The sequence below is a fragment of the Sminthopsis crassicaudata genome, chromosome 5, assembly GCF_048593235.1.
Source record: "Sminthopsis crassicaudata isolate SCR6 chromosome 5, ASM4859323v1, whole genome shotgun sequence".
NCBI lineage: Eukaryota > Metazoa > Chordata > Mammalia > Dasyuromorphia > Dasyuridae > Sminthopsis > Sminthopsis crassicaudata.
The window spans coordinates 231,820,910-231,844,710 of NC_133621.1; the positions used below are offsets into that span (position 1 = coordinate 231,820,910).

The 23,801-nt window shown below is 40.5% G+C and overlaps 1 protein-coding gene across 1 annotated transcript in view; it reads left to right on the top strand.

The window, feature by feature from the left end:
• Positions 1-23,801, top strand: part of FAIM2 (Fas apoptotic inhibitory molecule 2) — a 54,664-nt gene that overhangs the window by 12,435 nt on the left and 18,428 nt on the right. Inside the window, exons 2-11 of the mRNA XM_074270439.1 lie at positions 666-861; positions 4,953-5,056; positions 5,436-5,500; positions 6,284-6,337; positions 14,453-14,503; positions 16,579-16,618; positions 17,431-17,468; positions 18,074-18,161; positions 18,422-18,517; positions 22,902-22,955. Coding sequence (XP_074126540.1) covers positions 666-861; positions 4,953-5,056; positions 5,436-5,500; positions 6,284-6,337; positions 14,453-14,503; positions 16,579-16,618; positions 17,431-17,468; positions 18,074-18,161; positions 18,422-18,517; positions 22,902-22,955 — 786 coding nt within the window. The remainder of the gene's footprint in view (positions 1-665; positions 862-4,952; positions 5,057-5,435; positions 5,501-6,283; positions 6,338-14,452; positions 14,504-16,578; positions 16,619-17,430; positions 17,469-18,073; positions 18,162-18,421; positions 18,518-22,901; positions 22,956-23,801) is intronic.

Genomic DNA, 23,801 nt, shown 5'->3' on the forward strand with positions numbered 1-23,801 from the left:
CAGACTCAAACCATGCCTGACAGATATCTACTCTCTCCAACATCCCAATATGTGGTCTTTGATCCTCTTCTAAATCTGCAATGACAGGAAATTCATTACTTTAAAAGCAATCCATCATCTTCCCTCTCTTTTTCTTACTACTTGTCCTCTTCCTTTTCTTCCTCCCTTTCTTTTTTTTTTCTTTTCTCTCCCCCCCCCCAATTCCATAACTTTATAAACAAAGCACTAAGCTGACAACCAGATCACATAGAGTTCTTCTCCAAGTTTCATTCTGTGATATTTTGACCTAACCCTCTTTGGATTCCATCTGTCCATCTATTAAATTGGAAAATTCTTGTGAGAAAGGGAAAAAGCATTAAATTCAGAGGCAAAATGACAACTTAACTTGAATCCTCAACTCAGCAACTTGTGTGACCTCATTCAAATTATCTAATGTCTTTATACTTCTATTTTCTCACTTAGAAAATTGGGAAATGGTGGTCTTAGTTGCTCTGCAGACCCCTTTCTAAGTCTTTTTGTATGATCATTGTGTGCGTCCCCTCCCCCTCATTCTCCAGGGAACTAAATGATATGAATTAAGTGTCATGTATCTGTGTGTGTTTGTAGAACAAGACATGGTTTCTCCTTTTTTCCTTAATGACAGACTCTCTGCTTACTTTCCACAGGTTTCAGTGGTTAACAAGGCCCCTGGGACAGAGGGGCAGCAACAGGCAAATGGAGAGAAGAAGGAGTCTCCATCAGCTCCCTTGGCCCCTCCTACATATGAGGAAGCTACCTCAGGGGAGGGACTTAAGGCCGGGGCCTTCCCTCCACCAGCCCCAACAATGCCCTTTCATCCTAGTTGGGCATACGTGGATCCAAGTGAGTCTCTTCAACCCTGTGTAGGTTGGGGGTATGGTGAAATCTGATGGGAAAATCTAGAAAAAAGTACGGAAGCCATCTACTGTACTATTCTTGTAATGGTATCAGTCAGCACCAGTTCCTAAGTTTTAAAGTAGTGGAAGAAAGGGGGGGACATATTTTTGTTCTTGGGAAAGCTATGGTGGAAGGATAGGGGAAAATGACAGAAGAAGGACCAACGTAGGAATTACTGATTAGGATTCTGGTTCCCTATCCAAAGTAGGGAGGGGAGAGGGAAGAGGAAAAAGGGAAAAGGGAAAATTTTCCAAAGGAAAGAGATCATTGAACAATCTTTAAATAAGGACAATAGCTTGTGAAAATTCTGAAGTGGTTCTGGCTAAGGTGTCTGGAATTTGGACTGGCTGAAGGGACGCAGAACCAGGGGAACCATGGGAGTTGACTCTCTAGATTAGATGGCACAGGGAAACAAGGTCTGGAAATAAACTAAACTATTTATTGATGACATCTCTTAACATCTTCATTTTCTTTTGAATTTCCCACATCCAGATCTATATTGTTTCCCAGAAAGTGCATTTCACTGGGACAAATAGAAGTCTTGGCATTTCTCCAGCCTCAACATCCTGCATTCAATGGGTCCTGCAGTCCAGAACCAATCTCTGCCTGGTTTCTATTTTTCTTTTTGTCACATACCTATATACTTTCCTCTCCTCCACAGCTTCAGCTCTAGAACATTGAAATAAAGAGGAGTCTCAGAAAATATCTAGTCCTTAAGACTTCCCATGTCCTCAGCTCAATGTTAGGGGGACCCATTCCATAGGATCTCCCTCTTTGTAAGACACCATGGAGATGCTAGGACTATCACTAACTCTTTCTTCTTTTTCCCCTCCCTTCCCTCCCCTCTACTCTCTTCCCTTCCCTTCCTCTTTTCTCCTCCCTTCTCCTCCCATCTCTTCCACTTTGGGTGACCATTTCCACCTGTTTCCAGTCTAACTACGGGAAATTTGGAATTTGAGAGAAAGAGGAAGGAAGTAAAGCATTTATTAAACGCCTGCTGTGTATTAGGCATTATACTAAGCTTTTTCAAATATTATCTTATTTAATCCTCACAACAACCCTGGAAAGTAGGTGCTATTATGATCCCCATTTTATAATTGAGGAAACTGAAACAGGGATCTTGCCCAGGATCATACAGCTGATAAATCTCTGAGGCTAGATTTGAATTCAGGTTTCCCTGACTCCACTTCCAGCTTCTGTCTGGACTTAAGTGCAAAAAGAATGGGTATAGAATGTTGCCTTTTTCACCTATGAGTGGGGATATAGGTTTCTGATTCTACTTATTGATGGAAGGAAAAGAGAGGATAGTACAGAGGCTTAGAAGTTAAAGTTTCTAAGGACTACAAAATTGCCTAAAGGCTAACAGACAATCTTCTTCGAACTGTTTTTTCCAAATGTCCCCAAGACCACTGTGGGGAGAGCAACTTCAGCCCCACCCATCCACCCTAGAGAGAGGCCAAAAGAGAGCTAGAAAACTACTAGCCACTTTCTTCTGAACCATTGAGCTGGCAAAGTTGCATGATCTATGACCTTTATCCCAATCATAAACTCTTGTCCCTTACTTGGCCCCTTGCTACTTTTTTTAGGAGGCATTTGAAAAGTTTTCTGTAGACCTCTGGGGGCTTGGAAAGAATACTGACCTTTCATTTTCTTTCTCATTTTTTCCTTTTTGATCCTTTTCTTGTGTAGCATGAGGATTGTGAAAATATTTACAAAAGAATTGCACATGTTTAACATATATTGGATTACTTGCTGTCTGAAGGAAAGGAGGGAGAAAAAAATTGGGAACATGAGGTTTTGCAAGGTTGAATTTTGAAAATTATTTATGCACATGTTTTTTAAAATAAAAAGCTTTATAAAAAAGAAAAACTTAAATAAAACTAAATATTATTTTAAATACTCAAAAAACCTTAACCAAAAAAAAAAAAAAGAAAGAATGCTACCCATATTTGAAAATCACTTAATCCTTGAGTTGATCCCATCCCACCAAGCTACTTAATCTATGCCTTCAACCATATTCTAGGCATTATCTTTTTCTGATAAACCTACTAGGAGTATCTTTTGGTCCTGAATTCCAGGAGAGGAATCAAGATGATTCTGATGTCAGACTTCCTCCACCTGTGGCATTCCTCCTCAGTAAAGACTAACTGAATCACAGCAAGTTTGGGGTATACTGAAGGAGTACAAAATTTAGATTTGCATAGTTCCAGTTCTCATAGAATTCATGGTCTCTTAGGAAGACACAACCCATATATAAGTAATTTAAATTAAAAATGGTACAGAAGTACAAACAAATTGGTAAAAAGTAGAGCATTCCAAGTATATGGAAAAGTGAGGATAAAGGCCTGGAAATGGAAGAAGACAGAGCATCTACAGGGATGGTATGCCATCCCTGTCTTGACATCCCCTGCCATCTGTCTTGACAGTAACAAAAAGGGAAAGATTGGCTGCAAAGATTCAATGGGGCCAATTTGGAAAACCAAGAAACTATAAGTGTCCAGACTTATATTACGTTGCAGTGGGAAGCCATTTTTGAGCAGGAGTAACATGAACAGATCAGTCAAGCAGCAATATGTATATACATGTTAGACACAAAAACTGGCCACATAGGAATAGATTTAGTTGAGAGAGAATAAAGAGGGGCAGCTAGGTGGTGCAGTGGATAGAGCACTAGCCCTGAAGTCAGGAGGACCCGAGTTCAAATCTGGTCTTAGCACTTAAGCCTTCCTAACTGTGTGACCCTGGGCAAGTCACTTTAACCCCAAATCCCTCAGCAAAAAGAGAGAGAGAGAGAGAATATGAAGGCAGAAAGACCTTTTATTACAGTAGTAATTGAGTAGTAGTAGGTCAGTGGGATTAGAGAAAAGGTAACAAATGGGAGAGATAATATTAAAGCCAACAGTATTGACAGAATTTAATAATAATTGGGCCAGTAAGGTGGCACAGTAGAGAGAACACTAGGCCTAGAGAGGGAAATACTCAGTTTCCTTAGTTCAAATCTTGTTTCAAATGCTTACTAGTTGTGTGACCCTAATCAAGTCATCACCTGTTTGCCTCAGTTTCCTCATCTGTACAATGAGCTGAAGAAGGAAATGGCAAGCCACTCCAGGATCTTTGGATCTTTGCTAAGAAAGCCCAAAATGGGAGTACAGTCAGTCAGACACAACTGAACAATAAAAATAAAAATGATAAATATATATATATATATGTACATATATGTGTATATGTACATATATATATATATATATATATCACACTTAATATGTGCTAGGCATTGTGCTGAGTGCTTCATAATTGTCTTATTTTATCCTCAGCCATGAGAGATAAGTACTGTCATCATCCCCATTTTACAGATGAGGAAACTGAAGCCAATAGTAAAATAACTTGCCCAGAGTCACAGTGCTAATGTCTGTAGCTAGATTTGAACACAAGTCTTCCCAACCCCAGGCCCAGCACTTTATCCACTGTTCCACTTAGAACTTGGCAACTGGTTGATTGAATATGAGAGACATAGAAAAGGGAGTGGAAAATAACTAAGGTTACAAGCATTGAGAAATTGGGTGAATTGTGATACCAGTGACAAAAAGAATAGTATTAGAAGGGATCTTGAGGCTTTTTAGGAGAAAGAGAATAGACTTGGTTTTGAATGGGTTGAAGTTGAGGGACATTCCTGTTGGGACTTTCAGTTAGAGGTAGTTGTAGAAGATATGGGTTTAGCCTACTATAGATGCTTAATAACTTCAAGATCTGGGGTTATGGGTCAAGGTCTTTTGGGACACAAAGAGAAACAAAGTCTGATCAAGCAATTGTAAAGCAAAGCTCAGGACATTGGTGCTGAGGGGAAAGAAACTGAGAACCTGGAGGATGATATTGAAATCAAAAAAAGTTCTTTAAAAAGAGCTCATGGAATAGCAGATAAATGAGGGAGAAAGGGAAAAGGGTTCCCAACAAACAAATGGAGCAGTCCATTTGAAAGTTCAGGAATAAGGCAGATGGAGAAGCATCTATGTTTCATGATCTGATGTTCTTTTCTATAGATAGCAGCCCTGGCTATGGAAGTGGTGGGTACTCTGGAGATCCTGAGATCTTCACCACCTTCAGCTGGGATGACCCTAATGTGAGAAGAATATTTGTCCGAAAGGTAAGTCACCCCTTTCCCCACTGTCTTATCCACGTCTTTAGGGAAAACCTGGATGTTTTATATTCTGGGGACCCTCCTTTCCCCAAGATGTACTCTTTATCCTTTCCCCAGTGGGTCCCATTTTTCATCCCCTTTATTTGGTGCGTTTTTGCTCTCTGTGATGGGCTCCATCTTCACCCCTTTCCAGTATCTTCCAGAGAAGTAAGGATTTATCTAGGTCAGCTACTCAGGTCTTGGACTGGGTCACTTGTTCATAATGCTGCATGGAAAGCTGAACTCCCATCTATAACATGTGGATGGGCCTAGGCCTGACAGGTTCTGAGTAGCTCATTTCCTATTGTTGAGTACCCTTTCTTCCGTTTACCTTCTTTCCTAACAGGTTTACTCCATCCTAATGATCCAGTTGCTGATGACTGTGGGAGTTGTGGCTCTGTTCACTTTCTGGTGAGTTTGGTCTGTGGCTACAGCTTTTCCTTCCCCTTCAAGGAAATCAAAGTAAGATCCCCCATTTCTCATGGTAGACACCACTAGAGCACACACAGCAGCTAATGTCAAGGAAGCAAAGAGCATTGGATCTCAAGTATAATAACTACTAATATTTATGTAGTGCTTTAAGATTTGTCTTTATTATCTCATGAGGTCCTCATAAAAGCAACTCTGTAAAGAAGATGCTGTTACTCATTCCCATTTTACAAATAGGGAAATTGAGGCTGTAAGAAATTGACTTGCCCTCAGTCAATGTCAGAAGTTGGATTTGAATTCAGGTCTTCCTGAACTCACTGTTTTACTTGTCAGCCTCCTGAAGAAACTAGATGGTAGATGTGCAAAAAATTAGGTGACAGATCTAAAATATATAACTAGGTTTGTTTCACTCTGGGGAAGAACTCTGTGTATATCTTCCAAGTTTAGTGTCAAAGGAAGGGACCTGGGTCTTTGGAGGTCTGAGAGGAAAGACCTGAGGGGAAAAAAAAAGCAGGATCTCTTCTGGCCCTAGAATTACCTAAATGGATGATCCAGACCCAGGACTCAGGCTTTCCTTCACATCCCCATACTAGACAGTAGCCCTCTTCATAGGAAGAATCAGGTTAGAGAAATATCATCTAAAGATCCTTATAGATTATAAAACCATAGCTTTTTTTTTTTCCTTGGGGCTTGGGACAAGAAAAAGAAATATAACACTTATTCTCTCTAATTTCCTCTCTCCTCCTCGCTCTTTTTCTCCTGCAGTGAACCAGTCAAGATGTATGTTCAGAGCAATCCTGCCTGGTACTGGGCATCCTAGTGAGTATTGCAAATGGGCTTTTTTTTTTTTTTCTGGATTGGGTCAGAAAGCTATTTCCCAGAGAATCTAGACATAGAGATCCTGCTCTTCCAGGAACTCCCTAATTGCCTCCCACTAGCTAAGAGATGTCAGACACAGAACAATATCCTCAGGAATATCCCATGATCTCTGCCATTCAAGAGAGCCTAGATCCTCTCCTTCTCAGAAAGGACTGGACCAATCAGAGCCCTCAGAAAGACTTTGATGGCAGGAATTTGAGACTCTGAACCACTACCATTATCGGTAGAATCCTAAAACTTGAAGTCAGAAGAGGACGTTTAGGGAAGTGGTTCCCAAACTTTTGTTAATTTTTTATGGAGTATTGTCCATCTTTGTTATAATCAATAGGGCCATGCTTCTTTCAAGTTTTTCATAGAGTAACATTTGTAAATGATTTTATTAGTTCCTATTCAAATAAAATTAAGAATTTATTACAGTTTTATAACACAAATCTTATAAAATTCCTAATAAAAAAAAGCATACCAAATAACAATCATTTTACCAGGTTAATTGTCACAGGATTACAGATCAAGAGATAAAAAGGACTTTAGTGGTCATTTCTCATTTTATTATTAAGGAAATGGAGTTCCAGAGAATAAATGACCAGTTGAAGGTCACAGAGGTAATAAGGGTCAGAGTTAAGATTTGAAACCAAATCTGCTTAATCCGAGTCTAATACACTTTCCATTATACCGCATTGCTTCCCAAAGGGAAAGGGAAAAATATAACAGCCCCCCATATCATTCAGCCTCCATCTCAGGGTATTCTGGGTATCTGAGGTTTAGATTTTCTCCCTACACTTAAGAGCAATCAGTTGAAAAGGGATTGGCCTGGGAACCTCCTTCATTTGCCTCTCCACCATGATAAATCTTGTTTCTATTGTACTTGGAGATTAATAAAACTAGACTTTACTCCTTTGAGATTATTTTCATCCCCTTAAGAAAGGAAGACCTTGTGTGAGATCTACTCAGAGAAGGAAAAACTGGTCATAGAATTTCAGTTATGAGAAAAAATGCTGAACAGTAATAGTAATTTTAGGAGTGATCCACTTGCTAGGTATCCACTTAGTTTTCCAGATAAATCAAAAGTACTCCCAGCCTTCTAAGAAGGCCCTCTTGTGAAAAGAGGGGAATTAATTTGGTAATTGGTTTAAAAAAAAAAAAAACTTGAAAAAACATAACTTGGTAATTTGTTAATTAAAAAATTTGGATAATTCTGGCCAAATCTATGCAGGCAAAAGCTCCAAATAATTCCAATGAAAAAATATACACTGGCCTCAGTTATTTAAAAAAAAAAAAAAAAAAGATTGAAGTTGTGCTGTTGCCTGAACTGTCTAAACAATTGGCTTGTGTAAGTAAATTGAGCCTCTAAGAGTTCCTGGGGGCTGAGGCTGAGGAGCCAGATGGGTGAGGGAGGAGGATCCAGGATCTAGGAAAAAACCCCAGAACATAATTACCTTTATCATAGTCTTAATCATTCAAAAAATATTTACTGGACACTTCTGCTAGGCACTGTGGATGATAAAGGAGAGACATGTGACTAGGCCATTGTCCTTTAAGAGCTTAGAATGTTGTTGGGGAAACAAATTGTGTGGACAAGATAACTAGTAATAAAAGGAAATATTTGATTAGTGCTAAATGACATTAAAAGCTATAAGAGTTCACAGTAAGAAGTGGGCAGTAGTTGGGTTAGAGGAGACTTCCTAAAGGAGATGAGCACTGAAGTGCAGAGAAAAAGAGGGTGGGAGGGGTATTCCACACAGAAGGTGGGAATTCTCCCAGTCTGTTTAGGCTTCAGTGACTGGCCCCTTCTGATAGGATCGTAGAGGTAGAGTAGGAAGAGACTTCACACTTTACCTGTTTTTTTACACATGTGGAAACTAACATAGCCAGGTGGCGCAGTGCCTAAATTCAAAAATCTAAATTCAAATTGGCATCAGATATTACTAGCAGTGGGACAAGTCACTGCCCTGAGCTTTAGGTGGGAAGGAAACTACCAGGTACTGTGCTAAGTGCTTTACACTCATCTCATTTGATCTTCACAACAACACTGGGAGGTAGATGCTACAATGATTTCCATTTTTCAACTGAGGGATCTGACACAGGCATGGATGAAATGACTTGTCCAGGGTTTTATAATTGTTGAGAATAGGACTCAAATACAGGTTCTCTGACTCCAGAGAACCATTCTTTACACTATATTATACTGAATTAATTTATGTAGGAGATTAGCATATTTGGAGAGCCATATTAGAAATGGATTAGGGAAGACCTTTTCTATATCTGACTCAGAAATTTGTACTTAATCCTGCAATATCCTCCATTTTTCAGAAGATGATGTCATTATCCCATCTTCCCCCTCCTCCTTTGGAAAACTGATGTAAGAATAGAGCTAAACAGTGGCCAACCAATGAAAAACAACAGTAAACTGAGAGATGGCAAAATGTCTTAAGACCAAGGGTTCTTAACTTTTTTGTGTCTTAGACCCTTCTGGGAGACTTGTGAAGCCTATAGAATCTTTCTCAGAAGAATTTTTTTTAATGTATAGGAAAAAGTGGCAATTTTTTTTTAAATTTTTTTTCTGAGGCTGGGGTTAAGTGACTTGCCCAGGGTCACACAGCTAGGAAGTGTTAATTAAGTGTCTGAGACCACATTTGAACTCAGGTCCTCCTGAATTCAAGGCTGGTGCTCTATCCACTGCGCCCCTAAAGTGGCAATTTTTTTGCAAAAGTCTTGGGAAAATATTTTTAAAACTGCAATGTAGTTACAAAAATATTTTTAAAAGATCATGGACTCCAGATTAAGGCGAGCCATTTGCCCCTAAGTATTTCAAAGTAACCTGTACTCTGCCCCCACCACCCACAAGAGTGCTAAACTGATGAGGAAGGTTCTCCCACTGAAACTCAGATTTGTACATGCTGCCCCAATTCCAACTGTTTGACCCTTCTTAAGAGATCATTGTTTAGAAGAAATATCACCCAAGAGAATTGCTGTGTATGTGTGTGTGTGAAGCAGGGAAGGACAGGTTAATCCCCTCCTGCATGTGCTTCCAAGCTAATAAGGTCTCCCTGGGACTTCACCTAGCATGGCTGGTTGGCATGGTTCCCTTGTCATGCGCAGCATCTTGTGCTAGACCAGCCTGGAAAATAAGCTTTGCCCCACATAACCACGGCTGTGTGGAAATAAGGCATCAAGCCTAATGAGAAATGCAATCTCCTTGGCTGTAGCTCTCAGGGCTCCTCTGCATGAGTTGCTATGGGAATTTCTGTCTGGAGAAAGACTCTGAGACTGTCAGCTCCTATGGGACTTCTCTCATCCAACTTGGTTGGGGGCAAGGTGAAAGGGGACCGTAAGAGAGGCCTTGGGAGGTGATTAGGTAGCCTTGAGAAATAGGAATGGGGTCATCACAGACTGGATGGCAGGAGAAAAATGTCTGTGTACTTAATTGCAGAAACCTCCTCTCCTGCTGAGGAGGAGCATGGGGTACTGAAATAGAGATGTTAATTATGGGTGGGTTTGGGGAGGGGAGTTAAGGTGACCTTGACTTCCACACAGCTGGAAGAGTGGGGTTGGGAGGCCTGAACATGAACAGAACTTTGGGCAAGTTAGCCTGGGAAGGCTGCCTGGAGGAGGTGGCTTACGGGAGGATGCTCTGGATAGCAGCTCTAGGTTTTGGCCAACACAAATAAAACTAACACTTCACACTTTCAGTCTCAGGTTTTCCTCCTCTCTTTCCTCCTAGAAATCTGTCAAGATGTTCTTTGTTTTTCTTTACTGTCCATGTCTGAGTTCCTGGGCTGTGTGTCTCCTTATCTTACTTTGTTCTGGATGCCCAGGACCCTCCACAGAGGGTTAGAACTCCTGGGAGAGGCTGACTAACAAAGGAAGCTGGCTGGCTGCCTTTGCTTACTGGCCTGGGGGAGCTGAATTTTCCTTTCCTGACAGTCTGTAAACAGCCCTGAGGCTTAGGGATATGGCTTGAGCCTGGAGACTCATTCTAATATTCCTGTTACTCCTCTCAGACTCAGACTTTCCTCCTTCCTCTCTACCCCCTTACTCTGAGGAATGGTACCTTCTCTCCTAAAGCCTCAAATTATCCTAATTTTTCCCAGTTTCTGTCTTTCTCTGGAATTTCTCTCTTTTCCTGAGGAAACCCTCAAGAGCTTTGGAAAACCAGAACCTCCAATGGTGGAATAGAGTTAGCCCAAAACAAAATGATAGCAACAATATCATCACCCCCACCACCATCATCATCATTACTGCCACTACCATCATCATCATCATCATCATCATCATCATCATCAACGAAAGCCACCACCCAACCTTTTGGATAAGGGAAGAATTGAGAGAGGCCCCTCTGCAGCAATTAGTCCTCTTTCTTGAAGCACCATCCTCTCTTGCCTTTCATAGAATTGTAATATTCTGGTTCTTTTCTTCTTCCTCAGGAGCTTTTTCTTCCTCTTAAATTTAGCTCACATAAACCCTGCCTATAAAAATCCTCCAGGACAGTCAAAATAGTCTGTAAATTTAAGTGAAGGTTCTGCCTTTAACCCACTTCTCTTTTTATATTGTTTCGCTTGGCTTGCTCCAGGCCCATAGATTCAAATACCACCTGCATATAGGTGAAAGATTCCTCAGAACATAAAAGAAGTAGGAGAAGATAATGAAAAGAACAAGAGATTTAGAGATCTGGGTTTAAATTCCCAGCTCTGCTACTTCCTGTGTGACCTTGGTCCAGTGGGCTTGTTTTCTCATTTGTAAACCAAGGGCACCCCAAGATTCCTTCCAGCTCTAAAGGAAGGATGCTATGATCTCCAACCCAGATTTCCAGCTGCCTAGTGGATGTTAAATTCAACATTATCCTAGATTTGGTATTGCGCTTAGGGGAAGTTAAGTAGATAAAGTGCAGATCCTGGGATCAAGAAGAACTGAATTCAAATCTAGCTTCAGACACTCACTGGCTGTATAACTCTGGGCAAATGAGTAAAATGAGCTGGAAAAGAAAATGGCAAATTACTCCAGTATCTTTGCCAAGAAAACTCCAAATGGGGTCACAAAGAGGCAGACACGACTGAAAAATATGAACATATTTCACCTATCACCTGATCAATGAGACTTGCTCCTCTGGCTTACTTCCCAGTTTTTTGTTAGGTGTACTTCTGTCATCCAGATGAAAAAAAAACTTGGAGCATTTTCCCCTTCTCGATCCTGACCCAGCCTGGAATCAAGACCTCCATAGCTACCATTAAGATTTCTAGGGATCTATTACTTTCTTTCTCCTCTCTCACCTTTAGTTCAGGTTCTCATTACCCTCTCTTTGGACTGGTGTCATAGCCTCCTCACTTGCCTTTCTCTCATCCTACACACAACTATTAAATTACTAGTGGCCTTACATGGATAGTGTCATTCCATTTCTCAAATTCCATGGATTGAATGGACCCCTAGTCTTTCTCACACAAATCCTTCCTATAAAAATCCTCCAGAATAATCAAAATAGATTGTATACTAATCTTATAATATGCCCTCTGTTTTTCTGCCTCAACCTGTCTCTGCTACTCTTTTCACCTGGAAGCATTTCTCTTCCCCCTTCTTCCTTCTTTTTACTCTTATCCTTTTCTCCTTCCTTTTCTCCTTTCCCCTTCTTGTACTGTTTTTCCTTCCCTTTCTTTCTTCTCCTTTCTTCTTTTTCCTTCCTTTTCTATTTCTTCTTTCCCATTCCCCTTCCCTTTCACACTCCTTTCCTCATTCAAAGTCTCACTCAAATGCCAAGTCACCCCAACCATAAATGATCCCTCTTTCCTCTGTAATCTGGTAGCATCTACTTTCCATATTGATATTCATATTGCCTTTACTGTTATATATTGTAAATTATTTATATCTTTTCATCTTCTAGATTGTAAGTTCTACTTCATATCTTTCTTTATATGCATCAAAATGCTAGCAAGGCATAACAATCTCATCAGAAATATTGAGACAGAATTCCAGACAATTCTAGCTCAGAAGGAAGAAGCTGGATCCCAGATTAAGGGAAAGACAAGTCTTTTTTTGAAATGAAGAATCCTGAATACTTAGATACTGGGGGTTGCAATAACTTAGGAAGGTTAGATGTGTGATTAAAAAACTATGTAAGAATAGTCCTTAGGAAGAAAAAGTAAAAGAGCTGGTGACTCTTGAGCTTGGGTAATAGAAGGCGCGATCCATACGCACACATGCATGTATACAGTGTATATATGTGTGTGTTTTGTGTACTAGTTTCATGTATACATATACATATTCAACCCAATATGTATTATTATATATGCATATATACATACACACAAACATATGAGATATATATATAGGTATGAGAGAGAAAACTAAATTGAGTATTCCTGATTAGCCAATCAACGAGCATTTATTAAGGACTTTTTTAATGTGCCAGACACTGACTGTGCTAGGTACCAATGATACAAAAACTAGGGGGAAATCATTTCTGTCTTAATGGAATTTACATAGGTATATATATATGTATATATACACACATATATATACATATATAACTATATGGGGGAAATCATTTCTGTCTTAATGGAATTTACATTAGGCACCGAGGATACAGAGAATCTCCTGCAATGGAGTCTTTGTCCTAAGACCTCTGAGACCTCCATTGGCTTGTGTCACTGTATAGACTCACAAAGGCTAATCTACCAAGTGATGATTGCTATAGCTAAGTGGGGTTTGAGGTAAACTATGGGGCCTGTGACTTTTTTCCTCCACATTAAAGCAGGAATTTCTTCAGGTTGTCATTATTATTATCAGTATGTAATCTTGGAGACAGAAGGTAGAGTTGTGCATATTTTTATTCAGGGTAGACAAGATAGAAGGTGGAACAAGGACTAGATACCAGAGACCCTATACACAGATTAGGATGGCTTCTGTCCTCTTATCCTACTCCCCACCCTAGAAATAATAATCACCCAGAGGCCCAGGACATGAGGTTTTGATATGAACCTCATTCTATGCCAGCAATCCCCTATCTCTTTCCTTCAGTCTTGTGATTCAGTCACCATCTGCCAGATCAAAATCTCCTTCCCCTACCATTTCCCTTCCAAGTCCTCTTCTTCTCTGTTTTGCCCTCCTAGAAAGTATTACATGAAATTCATGGATGGCACCGTCGAAAAGTAGAAAGACCCCTGGGTTTGAATACTAGTTCTGCTGCTTACTGTTTATAACATGCTATACCTCCTCTATTGTGTCAGTTATCTGATAACCAATTTTAAGGAATGAGTAGTAAACTTGTCCCTTCCAAGGTCCCTTCTTTAAATGCTATGATATTAAGCCCTTGGGGCAGCTAGGTGGCGCAGTGGATAGAGCACCAGCCTTGAATTCAGTTCGAGTTCAAATCTGATCTCAGACACTTAACACTTCTTAGCTGTGTGACCCTGGGCAAGTCACTTAACCCCAGCCTCAGAAAAATAAAAAATAAAATAAGATAAGATATCAAGCCCTCCCTAAAGTCAAGAACCAGTTCTGGGTCTTTCTTGTCTCACACAGTTCTTTTTTAAATTTGTTTTTAGGTTACGGATAGATAGATAGATAGATAGATAGATAGATAGATAGATAGATAGATAGATAGATAGATAGATGTATATAGATATAGATATGTATATCTATATATATATACGTATATGTATATGTAGATACATTCATTTTTCATATATTTCCACATGAGTCATATTGGGAGAGAAAAAAAAAAAACAGAACAAAAGAGAAAAAGCACAAGGAAAAAAAACGGGATAAAAAGGTGAAAATAGTGTGCATTGATCCACATTCAGTCTTCATAGATCTCTCTCTGGATGCAGATGGCATTTTCCAATCAAAGTTTATTTGAATTGCTTTGGATTGCTGAATTCTAAGAAGAACCCTTATCTATCATGGTTGATCATCACAATCTTGTTGCTCACACAGTTCTCTTAATTCCACCAAGTTGTTTCTCTAAGGGAAAGAGTGGGGTAGGGAAGGAAGGGAAATAATTCCTTACTCTCCCTAGGTCTGGGTACCAGAGAGCTAATGCTTTTTATCTTCTCCTTTTCTCAGTGCTGTGTTCTTCATGACTTATCTTATCCTGGCCTGCTGTTCTGGACCAAGGTAGGAAAGAAAAAATGAACTGGGTAGCAGAAAATTGGGATTTACAACCCTAGGTACTCATGTGTCTCTACATTCTTTTGAAAGTTATTCTGTATCGCCAAGATTTGCTTTTTCCCTCTCTTTAAATAGATTTGGGAATGGAGGTGGGGCAGTCTTCAGAAAATAGTATGGTAATTGAGGAAGAAGCAGAAAGAAACAGAGATCTAACCCTCTAGAATAATTTCTCGCTCAATAGTCTTTTATAAAACACTTACTAGGTGTCAGGAACTGGGCTGTTGAAGATACAGTGACAAAAATGAAACTGTCTAAGCCCTCAGAGAGTCTACCTTCTAAGGGGAAAGATAACATATATATATATATATATATATATATATATATATATATATATATATATACCCATGCATATATATACATATGTGGTATGTACAAAAAAAGGCTAATGGAGAGGCACTAGGGACTAAGTCAGGAAAATCATCTTCATAAGGTGCTACTTGAGTTTTAAAGGAAATAATCAATTTTAAGAGGCAGAGACGAGAATGTAGTTAATTCTAGGCATGAGAGACAGCCATAGAAGATGAAACTTCATGTGGGAAGATTAAGAAAGCCATTTTGGCTGAACCACAGAATTAGTGAAAGACAGTAATATATAATATGGTTGGAAAAGTAGGTTGTAGACAGAGATTTAAGTGCCAGAGAAGTTTTATAACTGATCCTAGAAACAGTAGGTGGCAACTACAATTTACAAAATAGGGAAATGGCATGTATTTTATTTAGGGAGATCACTTGGACAGTTGACTATGTAGAGGATAAATTGGAAAAAGAAAAGACTTAAGACAGGAGATAAATTAGAATACTCTTGTTGGAGTCCATGGAAAAGTGATGAGGACCTGAACTAGGGAGGGTAGCAAAAAAGGGGAAGATACCAGGTGTGAGCAGGGTAAAAATGAAAATATTTGGTAACTGAATAGATAATTGGGTGAGGGAGAGGAAGAGTGAGAAGTCAAGAATAAAGCCAAAATTGTGAACCTGGGAGCCTGTAACAGTGATAGTGCTCTTGATAAAAATAGGGAAGTCAGGAAGAGAAGTGGATTTGAAGGGAACGAGAATAAGTTCAGTGTTTGACACGTTGAATATGGAATGCCTACATGAAATCTGATTAGAAATATATAACTGGGCAATTGGTGATGTGAGACTGGAGAACAGAGTAAAGTCTAGGGAGATAGACAAACAGCATTGGCATAGGCATTAGATATACGCTATGGATGCTGCTCTAACAAAGGCAGAGAGAAAGGGAAGGGGAGGCCAGACAGCTAGGAAGAAAAACAAGCGAGGGCAGTGTCACAAAAATCCAAAAAAAGATTATCTAGAAAGAGAGGGGTAGTTGATGCTCAGTGGCTCCAGAAAGGTCTTTAAGAATGAGAACTGAGAAAAAGTATGACAAATGAGAGATTGTTGGACTTGGATGGATGTAGTGACCAACTCTAACACCAAAGGATCAATAATGAATTGTGTCATTCACCTTCTGACTGAGATGATAGATTAGAGGTGTAGAGTCAGACATATATATACAAGCATTGCCAATGTGAGGATTTGCTTTGCTTGACTCTGCTTATTTATTACCAAAGAGGTTTTTTATTTTAAAATGGAGGTGGAACTTGAGAAGAAAAAAAGGCTAATGATAATGATGCTGGCAGTGGGGAAGAGAAAAAATAAAAAGGAGTTCTTGAAGCATTTTTAAATGACAGAAGAAAGTTCAGAGGAAGGTAGATAAGCAGGACAGCTTTGAAACTCAGAGGGTGAAGTTATTGTAAACTCCTAAAAACCAAGCTGTCCAAAATAGAGATTTGCAGTTTCATATCTAGTTTTTCTTTTCTTCTTTACATATAGAAATGTTTATATTTGTTGGTATTTTCAAGATAGCTTTTTAAAAAGATTTCTAAAAGTGACCATTGGTAATTTTGAAGAGAGCAGTTACAGATGAATGATAAGTTAGAAGTCAATTGAAAGGGAAGAAAATGGAGAGGGCTCCAGGGAATTCATGGTCCTTACTCTGATCTCTGTGCTTTGGATTACAGGAGATATTTCCCCTGGAACCTGATTCTCCTGAGTATCTTTGTAAGTAAGGAAACGGGGGCTATGGGTGGGCAGAGACAACAGCTAACTAAGCAGGTCTCAAAGAGGTCTTTAGACAAAGTCTAAAATTTAGGGGCAGGATATTCTTCAGGGCCAGAACACTTCTTCTCAGGGGAATGAGTTGAGACTTGATTGGGGCTTGGAAGTGTCCTTTATGGCTATTGCTATTTCAACTCTCCTTTAAAAAAAAAATCTTACCATCCATGCATATGTGCATTTATACTCACAATTCTTCCTCAATTCGAATTCTTTATCCAGTGCTTATAAAAATAATCTCAAGAAGAACTTTGGATTTAGGATAGGTGAAAAGAGAGAGAGGGTTTTGGAGTGGGCATGAGAGGCAAAATTTTAAATAAGAGACGGACTGGAAAGTAGAACTAAGATGATGATAAGGAGGAAACACTCAGGCAAATGATATTAGTTCCTGGAAGTTTTAGTAGTTTTGGGCCTGTCTTCTGGGGTAGTTTTTATATAGGATTGCTATCTCTGTCTTCCAACCCTGACCACCAGCAGGGATCACCAAGTTTGTACTTTAATTGGATAAATCAATTCCCAGACAACTGTATAAAGCTTCCAGGATTAGGATCCGGTCTAGACCAGAGACTGATGACATCCATCATTCTTAGAAATGAAAGAATATGAGTTAGGAGGTAAGGGACAACAATGTTGGTGGTGGAAAAGAGGTTCAAGACATAAGTGACTATGTATGAGTGATGTAACTCAAATAAAATAAGGTTGTGTCCCAAAAACCTGAGCTCTAAGGGCTCTCCCTTCTAATTTATGTCTCATTGCAGACCCTGTCTATGGCTTACCTCACTGGGATGTTGTCCAGGTAATGAAAAGGAAAGAGGTGGGGGATGCTAGAATTGTATTCTGGGAAATAGAGAAACCTGGCCTACCTCCTTTCTAGATTGACTTGTCGTTTTACAACTGCCTGCATTGATACTTTCTAAGAGGGGAGAAGGCAGCCAGAGCCAAAGCTACTCAATTCCATGTCTCTCCACCAAGTAGCATATATGCATGTGCATGTGCATGTCCCTAAACTTCCTAATACCACCAAGGCAAAATTCCAGAGACAGAGAGACAGACACCTGGTGTATACACCTTGCCTCTCTGTGACTCCTTAAGAGGATGTTTCTTTTTACCCATATTCTCAGCTGAACTTCCTAAGGACTCCCTGGAAAAACTGAGCCCCGAAAAAAATATTTTTGATCATCCTGTCTTCCCCACAGATTCAGCTTAGGGCAGAGGGGAGGGAGGAAGTTAAGAAACCCCAGATAAGAAAAAGAGAAGAGGGGACTCTTTGATTTCAACAAAGGAGAAAGGCAGGGATCTGTAGGATACAGGTAAGCTCCATTTGACAAAGTCCAAACCAGATGACCTAGCCCTGTCCCCTAGGCCCTGCCTACCCAGCTGACAAAGATTCTTGCCCCACAGTTACTACAATACCAAGTCCGTGCTTCTGTGCCTGGGGATTACTGCCCTGGTCTGTCTCTCGGTGACTCTGTTCAGCTTCCAGACCAAGGTTAGCCAAAGGATCCCAAGTGAGTGGGGGAGGGGAGATCACAAGTTGGGTGGGAATCAGGAGGGTTGGGGCTATCTGAAAACAGGAAATCAGGGAAAGGGATGATCTGAGGTCCATATCCAGAGGATGAGCAAAGCTTCACAGCTGGGTAGAGGACTGAGGAGAGAAAAGCAAGGTTTGGAAGGGGAACAAAGGTTGTTGACTATGAAAAAGAGAGGGCCTCTAAACCAATATTCTTCTACTACCTTTCTTCTCCACAGTTTGACTTCACATCCTGTCAAGGCATTCTCTTTGTACTTCTCATGGTTATGTTCTTCAGTGGGATCCTTCTGGCCATTATCCTTCCCTTCCAATATGTAAGTCATCTCCCCATTCACAAGTCCCCTATGTTCATATCCCTACCCAGGCTTCTCTACCCTACTCTCTCCCCTTCTGTCCTGGGGGCTTGAGACCAATAACAAGCCAGGCAAGTTCCTGCTGGGGGCCGTATGTGCCTGCTTTTTCCCCTGGTCTCCTGGCAGGGATGTTCAACAGCTAGGCCTAGATTAAGGGCACTGAGGACAGGAATTGGGAACAAGGAGTGGGGTGAGGGGAAGATCGGACCTGATGGTGACAGACTAGTTAGGAGGTAGTTGTTTCATCACCCAGCAGCCCTACCCTAGGCTTGGCAGTGAGTACCATGTGTACTGGCAGGACTGGAAGCTAAAGACCATGGGCAAACAAGGTGGCTTTTCTTTGGCAGGTACGGGCACCTGCCTAACTCTTCAGCTGACATCCGGTTTCATGTTTCTCATGCATGGGTTGGGAGGAGGAGAAAAATTGAAACCACAGTAAGGGTAGTTTGGGCTGGGGGGGCGGGTCATCTGGAAAGCCAGCTTGTTATTGCTTAGAGATGCCCTAAATGGGAGGCTCTGGGGTCGCCTGCCAGTCAAACAGACTTTGAACAAGGATTAGAATATCTATGTAAGAGCTAGCACAAAAGTGGTGTTTGTTTAGAGTGTGGGGGTGGTTTTTAGGGGAAAGTGAGAATCCACCTGTGGAGACTGTAAAATCCTCAGCCATTTAGAGTAAAACTGCCTCTGAAGAGCATTTAGTCAGAGCAAGGGAAGGGATGCAGTGGCCCTCTTTGGTTATTGTTGTTGAGCAGGGAAAGAACAGTAGAGCGAGCCATAACTTGGGGTTTGAATATCCTAGGCCCCAGAATATTGGTCTGGAAAGCTCCCTCTGTCTTCTTTACTTTCCCCTCCCACACTTGGCCGTTCTTCAGTTTTGACAACAGGAACTGTGGGGAGAGGCCATATTGGCAGCAGTCACAGCATCCTTCTCACCCAGCCTCTAGCCAAGATATCCAAATACGGATGTGCTTCCCCCCCCCCGCGCAGCAGAAAGATTAGGGGAGAAGGGGAGACAGGGGTAGGATAGATCAGAATTGGGAGGGAGGGTATCCTAGTTAAAACAATAACCCTGTTCCTTTCTGCCAGATCGTCCAGATCAGAGTCAGTTTCAGTAAATCAGAGCCCCCGATATTTTCTTGGCAGTTCCCTGGAACCTGTTGAACAAAGGAGGGGCCGGAGCTAAACTGGGGCCCTTGAGGGCAGAAGGGCGGGAGTGACAGGAAGAGGCCCCCATAGCATCAAGGACTCCATTGTTGACCTTAGTTGGTCAAGCAGGTCTTTTGTGTTTCCAAGAATCTGTACAGCTAGGACATTGAGGAAGGTGGGGCAGTCTGGATTCCAGTAGGGGGCTGGATATTACCACCTAATAAGTGTTAAGTAGTGGGGAACCCAGGATGGTAGGAGGAAGGAGATGAAAGGAATGCAGTTCTGCAAAATATTCCCTGGTGGGGAAGAGAATTAAAAAGAAGCAAAGGGCACTTGCTCCCAAGTCAGAAAACCTGGATTGCAATCTAACACTGACTGGATGTATAACATTGGGCAAATCAATTCAGTTTCCTCATCCATAAAATGAAGGGTAGATCAAGTGATCTCTAAGGTTTCTTCTAGTTCTAAAGCCTTTGACTGCTTTAGGTGCTACCTCTTCATTCTAATTTTTATCAAGTTCTTGTTTTGTTCAAGGTGGTGTGCTAGGTTCTGATGATAGAAAGATGAAAAAGGGAGACCTGTGTACAAGTAAGTTAGATATAATGTAGAGCATGGTAATGGCAAAGGAGTCTAACTATAAGAAATCAGAAGTAACTGTTACTTTCAACTGAGGAGTTGAGGAACGACTTCATGCCCCAGTAGTCCCAGTTTCTTACGGTTGTCTAACAAGGACCTTCAGAGATCATCCCCTCCCTCCCATTTTTTTCTAAACCCCTCATCTAGTCCATTCTTCCTTTTCTACTCTCTCCACTGTCTTGACAATGGAGAGAGAGAAAGAGAGCCAGAGGGAGAGGATGTCCAGTACTTGCTATTTGAGAAGTCCCAAGTCTGATAAAGACATTAGTACCCTCAGAGGAAACAAACACAGAGAAATAAACCTACAATTAAGTACAAAGACTATGAGGAGGGTAGACGATCAGAATTAATCTGAGAGAACTTCCAAGAAATGGAGGATAAGGATACTTATTGTTAAATGTAGGGAAAACATGAAATAAGATCTGAAAGAGAAAAAGGGAGAATATTGTGTGGGACAGGTGCTAGACTCCCTTTCCCAAATTAACTAATCAGAGACATCTTCAGGTCCAAAGAGAAAGCATTTATTTAGTCCCTGCAGGGAGAGATATACACCTGAGAGCCATCCCAGCTCCCACCATATGCTCATGGAATCTGACCAGTTTATCAGGATTTAAATAGCAAAAGACCCAAGCCTTTTCATCGGATAGATTAAAAGGATGTAATTATCCTTGACCAATGGTCACCAATGTTATCTGCTTCCTGTGGGTCACCATCGCTTCCTGTAATTTCCTGAGATCTGACTTTTAGAGACCATGTGACTTCCTGCAGCTCAAGGTTTAAGACCAGATCTTCTGGCTCTGGGAATAGGGATCATGTGACTGTCTCAAACTGAAAAAACTTCATCCAATCAGTCCCATTCAATATCACCTCCAAATTGGGGGACAAGTTTATGGAAAAAGTTGGAGGGAGAAAGGGAAAGAGATAGAAACTATGTATATTGTGTGGAAGGCAAGACTTTGAATTGTACATGTCAGTACTTTGAAATGCAGCCTGATCCTGGAATTGCATATTGAAAATAGAGGAATTCAGACTCATCAGAATATCTCAAGGCAGTCAGTTCTCCATTTTCCATGAACCAATGACCCCAAAGGTGTATAATTCAGCTCCTTCACTTCTCTTGATTACTTTTCTTGATTACCACACTGGGCAGCAAGGAGATTAAGGAGAAAGATATATCTTTCCTGGTGACTTCATCTTTGGGAAAGGTTAAGCAAAGCAAAATTTTGACTATTTCAATCATCTAGACAAAAACCTTAAATAACCAAGAACAGATTATTTGCTAGTAAAAAAAAAATACAGACAGGAGGATTCTAGTTCAACATGAAGTAGGAGAGGAGGTAGGAAATCTCTTGAGGACCACTCAGCTAATAAACATTAAGTGCCAGCTATGTGCCAGACACTAGGCACTGGAGATACAAATATGAAAAATAAAAAATGAGATAGTATTTTGTCTTGGTCCCCAAATACAGAATAATTCCATTGATTGACATGTGATGCATAAGCTAAAATAAACAAAATATATCAGCCCAGTCACAAGTTGGGTGAAGTATGGAATATCTGCACACAAGATGGACAGGCTTCTCCTTAGGTGGGCAGGAGGAAATGGTACAAGCCATCACAGTCAGCGCCTTAAGTGGTCCTAAGATGGTTCCTGTACAAAGGATTGGTCCAATTTAATGGGAAGAGACAACACACAAAAGGAAACTAAAAACTGAGTAGGAGAAGATAGAAGTCCAGTGCTTTTTCTTCCTCCCTTTTTTTGTGCTCCTTCATGTGATATAATTTACCCCATTTTACTCTCCTTTCCTCTTCTCCCAGTATAATCATGGCTTATTGAAATTCAAAGGAAAATACCTATGTACATAAAAAGCAAAAGAAAAGGAAAATAACATTTATAAAGCCAGTGCCAGGCACTGTGTTAAGCATTTTAATAAATGTTATTTCATTTGATCCTTAACACAACCCTGGGAGCGATTGCTATCATTTTCTCTATTTTCAGAGGAAAATTGAGGAAACTGAGGCAAACAGATTAAAATGGCTTGCTGCAGGTCACACAGTTAGTAAGTACTTAAGGCCAGATTTGAATTTATGGTTTTACGACTCCAGGTCCAGTGGTCTATACATTATAACACTTGTTGATTAGAGATATCTAAAGGGAAAATGGGAAATGCTTCAGGAAATAGTTTCCTGTCACTTCCAGTGGAAACTAGAGAACCATTTGAATAGGATGTTGAAGAGTGAATTCTATCCCAACCATTAGACTAGATGATATGAGGGCCTTTCCATTTCTGAGGCTCTATTATCTTCCCTTTACATGTTCACCCTTTTCCCTCCAGACAACTCTACTCCCCCACTTTTTTCCCCAGAATCATTTGATTATACATTTATTAAGTGTTTGCTGAGTTTAATGTCAGTGCCAGAACCCAGAGATCAAAGCCAAAAACTATTCTATCCCTTCCGTGGAAGAGTTTACTTTCTCCTGGGAGGATTCAGTGTATACACAGATAAGTAAATACAAGGTAATTTGAGTTCATATCATCACTTTATATCTCTGTCCTGGCAGGTACCATGGCTTCATGGGATCTATGCTGTGCTGGGAGCAATCGTGTTTACAATGGTGAGTCTGGCCAAGCCTCCAAAGGGTACAGAGGTGCATGCAGCCTGGTTATAGCTTCTTTTGTTTTCTGGTTGATATTTGCTTAGTCTCCTCCTCCCAATCATCACCAGAGGGATGATGAATCATTCTCCTCTTTCTTCGTGATTATTCATCTCCTACCCATGAGTGACAAATGTAGGCTATAAGATAGACATAAGAGAAGTGAAGTGCATAAGCAGCAGAAATATTAAATCAAGATGGGCAAGGTAAGGAATGAGGACAAATAAATGTGTCTTTGGAATGAAGGGTAAGATGATCCAGAGAAGTCATTTGGATGGAACCTTTCCCAAAGGTATTAGTCAACCTGGGAAGGCTTCCTAGAAGAGGAAATAATTCAGAAACTATAAGAATGATGAGAAAGAGACATCTAGGAGGGAACATATTCTGGGACTCCAGAGTAGTCTAGAAGATAATTTACAGGCAATATGAGGATTAAAATTATCCTACCTACAACAAAAGAGACTGAGGCAGTGCTCTGAACCAATGGCACTTTATAAAGGGTCCACCATTCCCTCTAATGAAGTGGTGGACTTCACATCTTCCTCATAATCTGAGATATCTCTTCCTTCCAGGGCCCTATTTGTATAGAGCTGGATGTCTAGTTATTCTGGTAGAGCTATACTAAATACAGAATAATTCCATTAATTGACATGTGACATAGAAACTAAAATAAGCAAAATAATATGTCATCAGGATCACAGGTGGGTGAAGTAAGGAATATCTGCACACAGGCTTCTCCTTAGGTGGGATAGGAGGAAATGGTACACTTAATCAGTCAGTAATACTAAGTGGTCATAAGATGGTCAC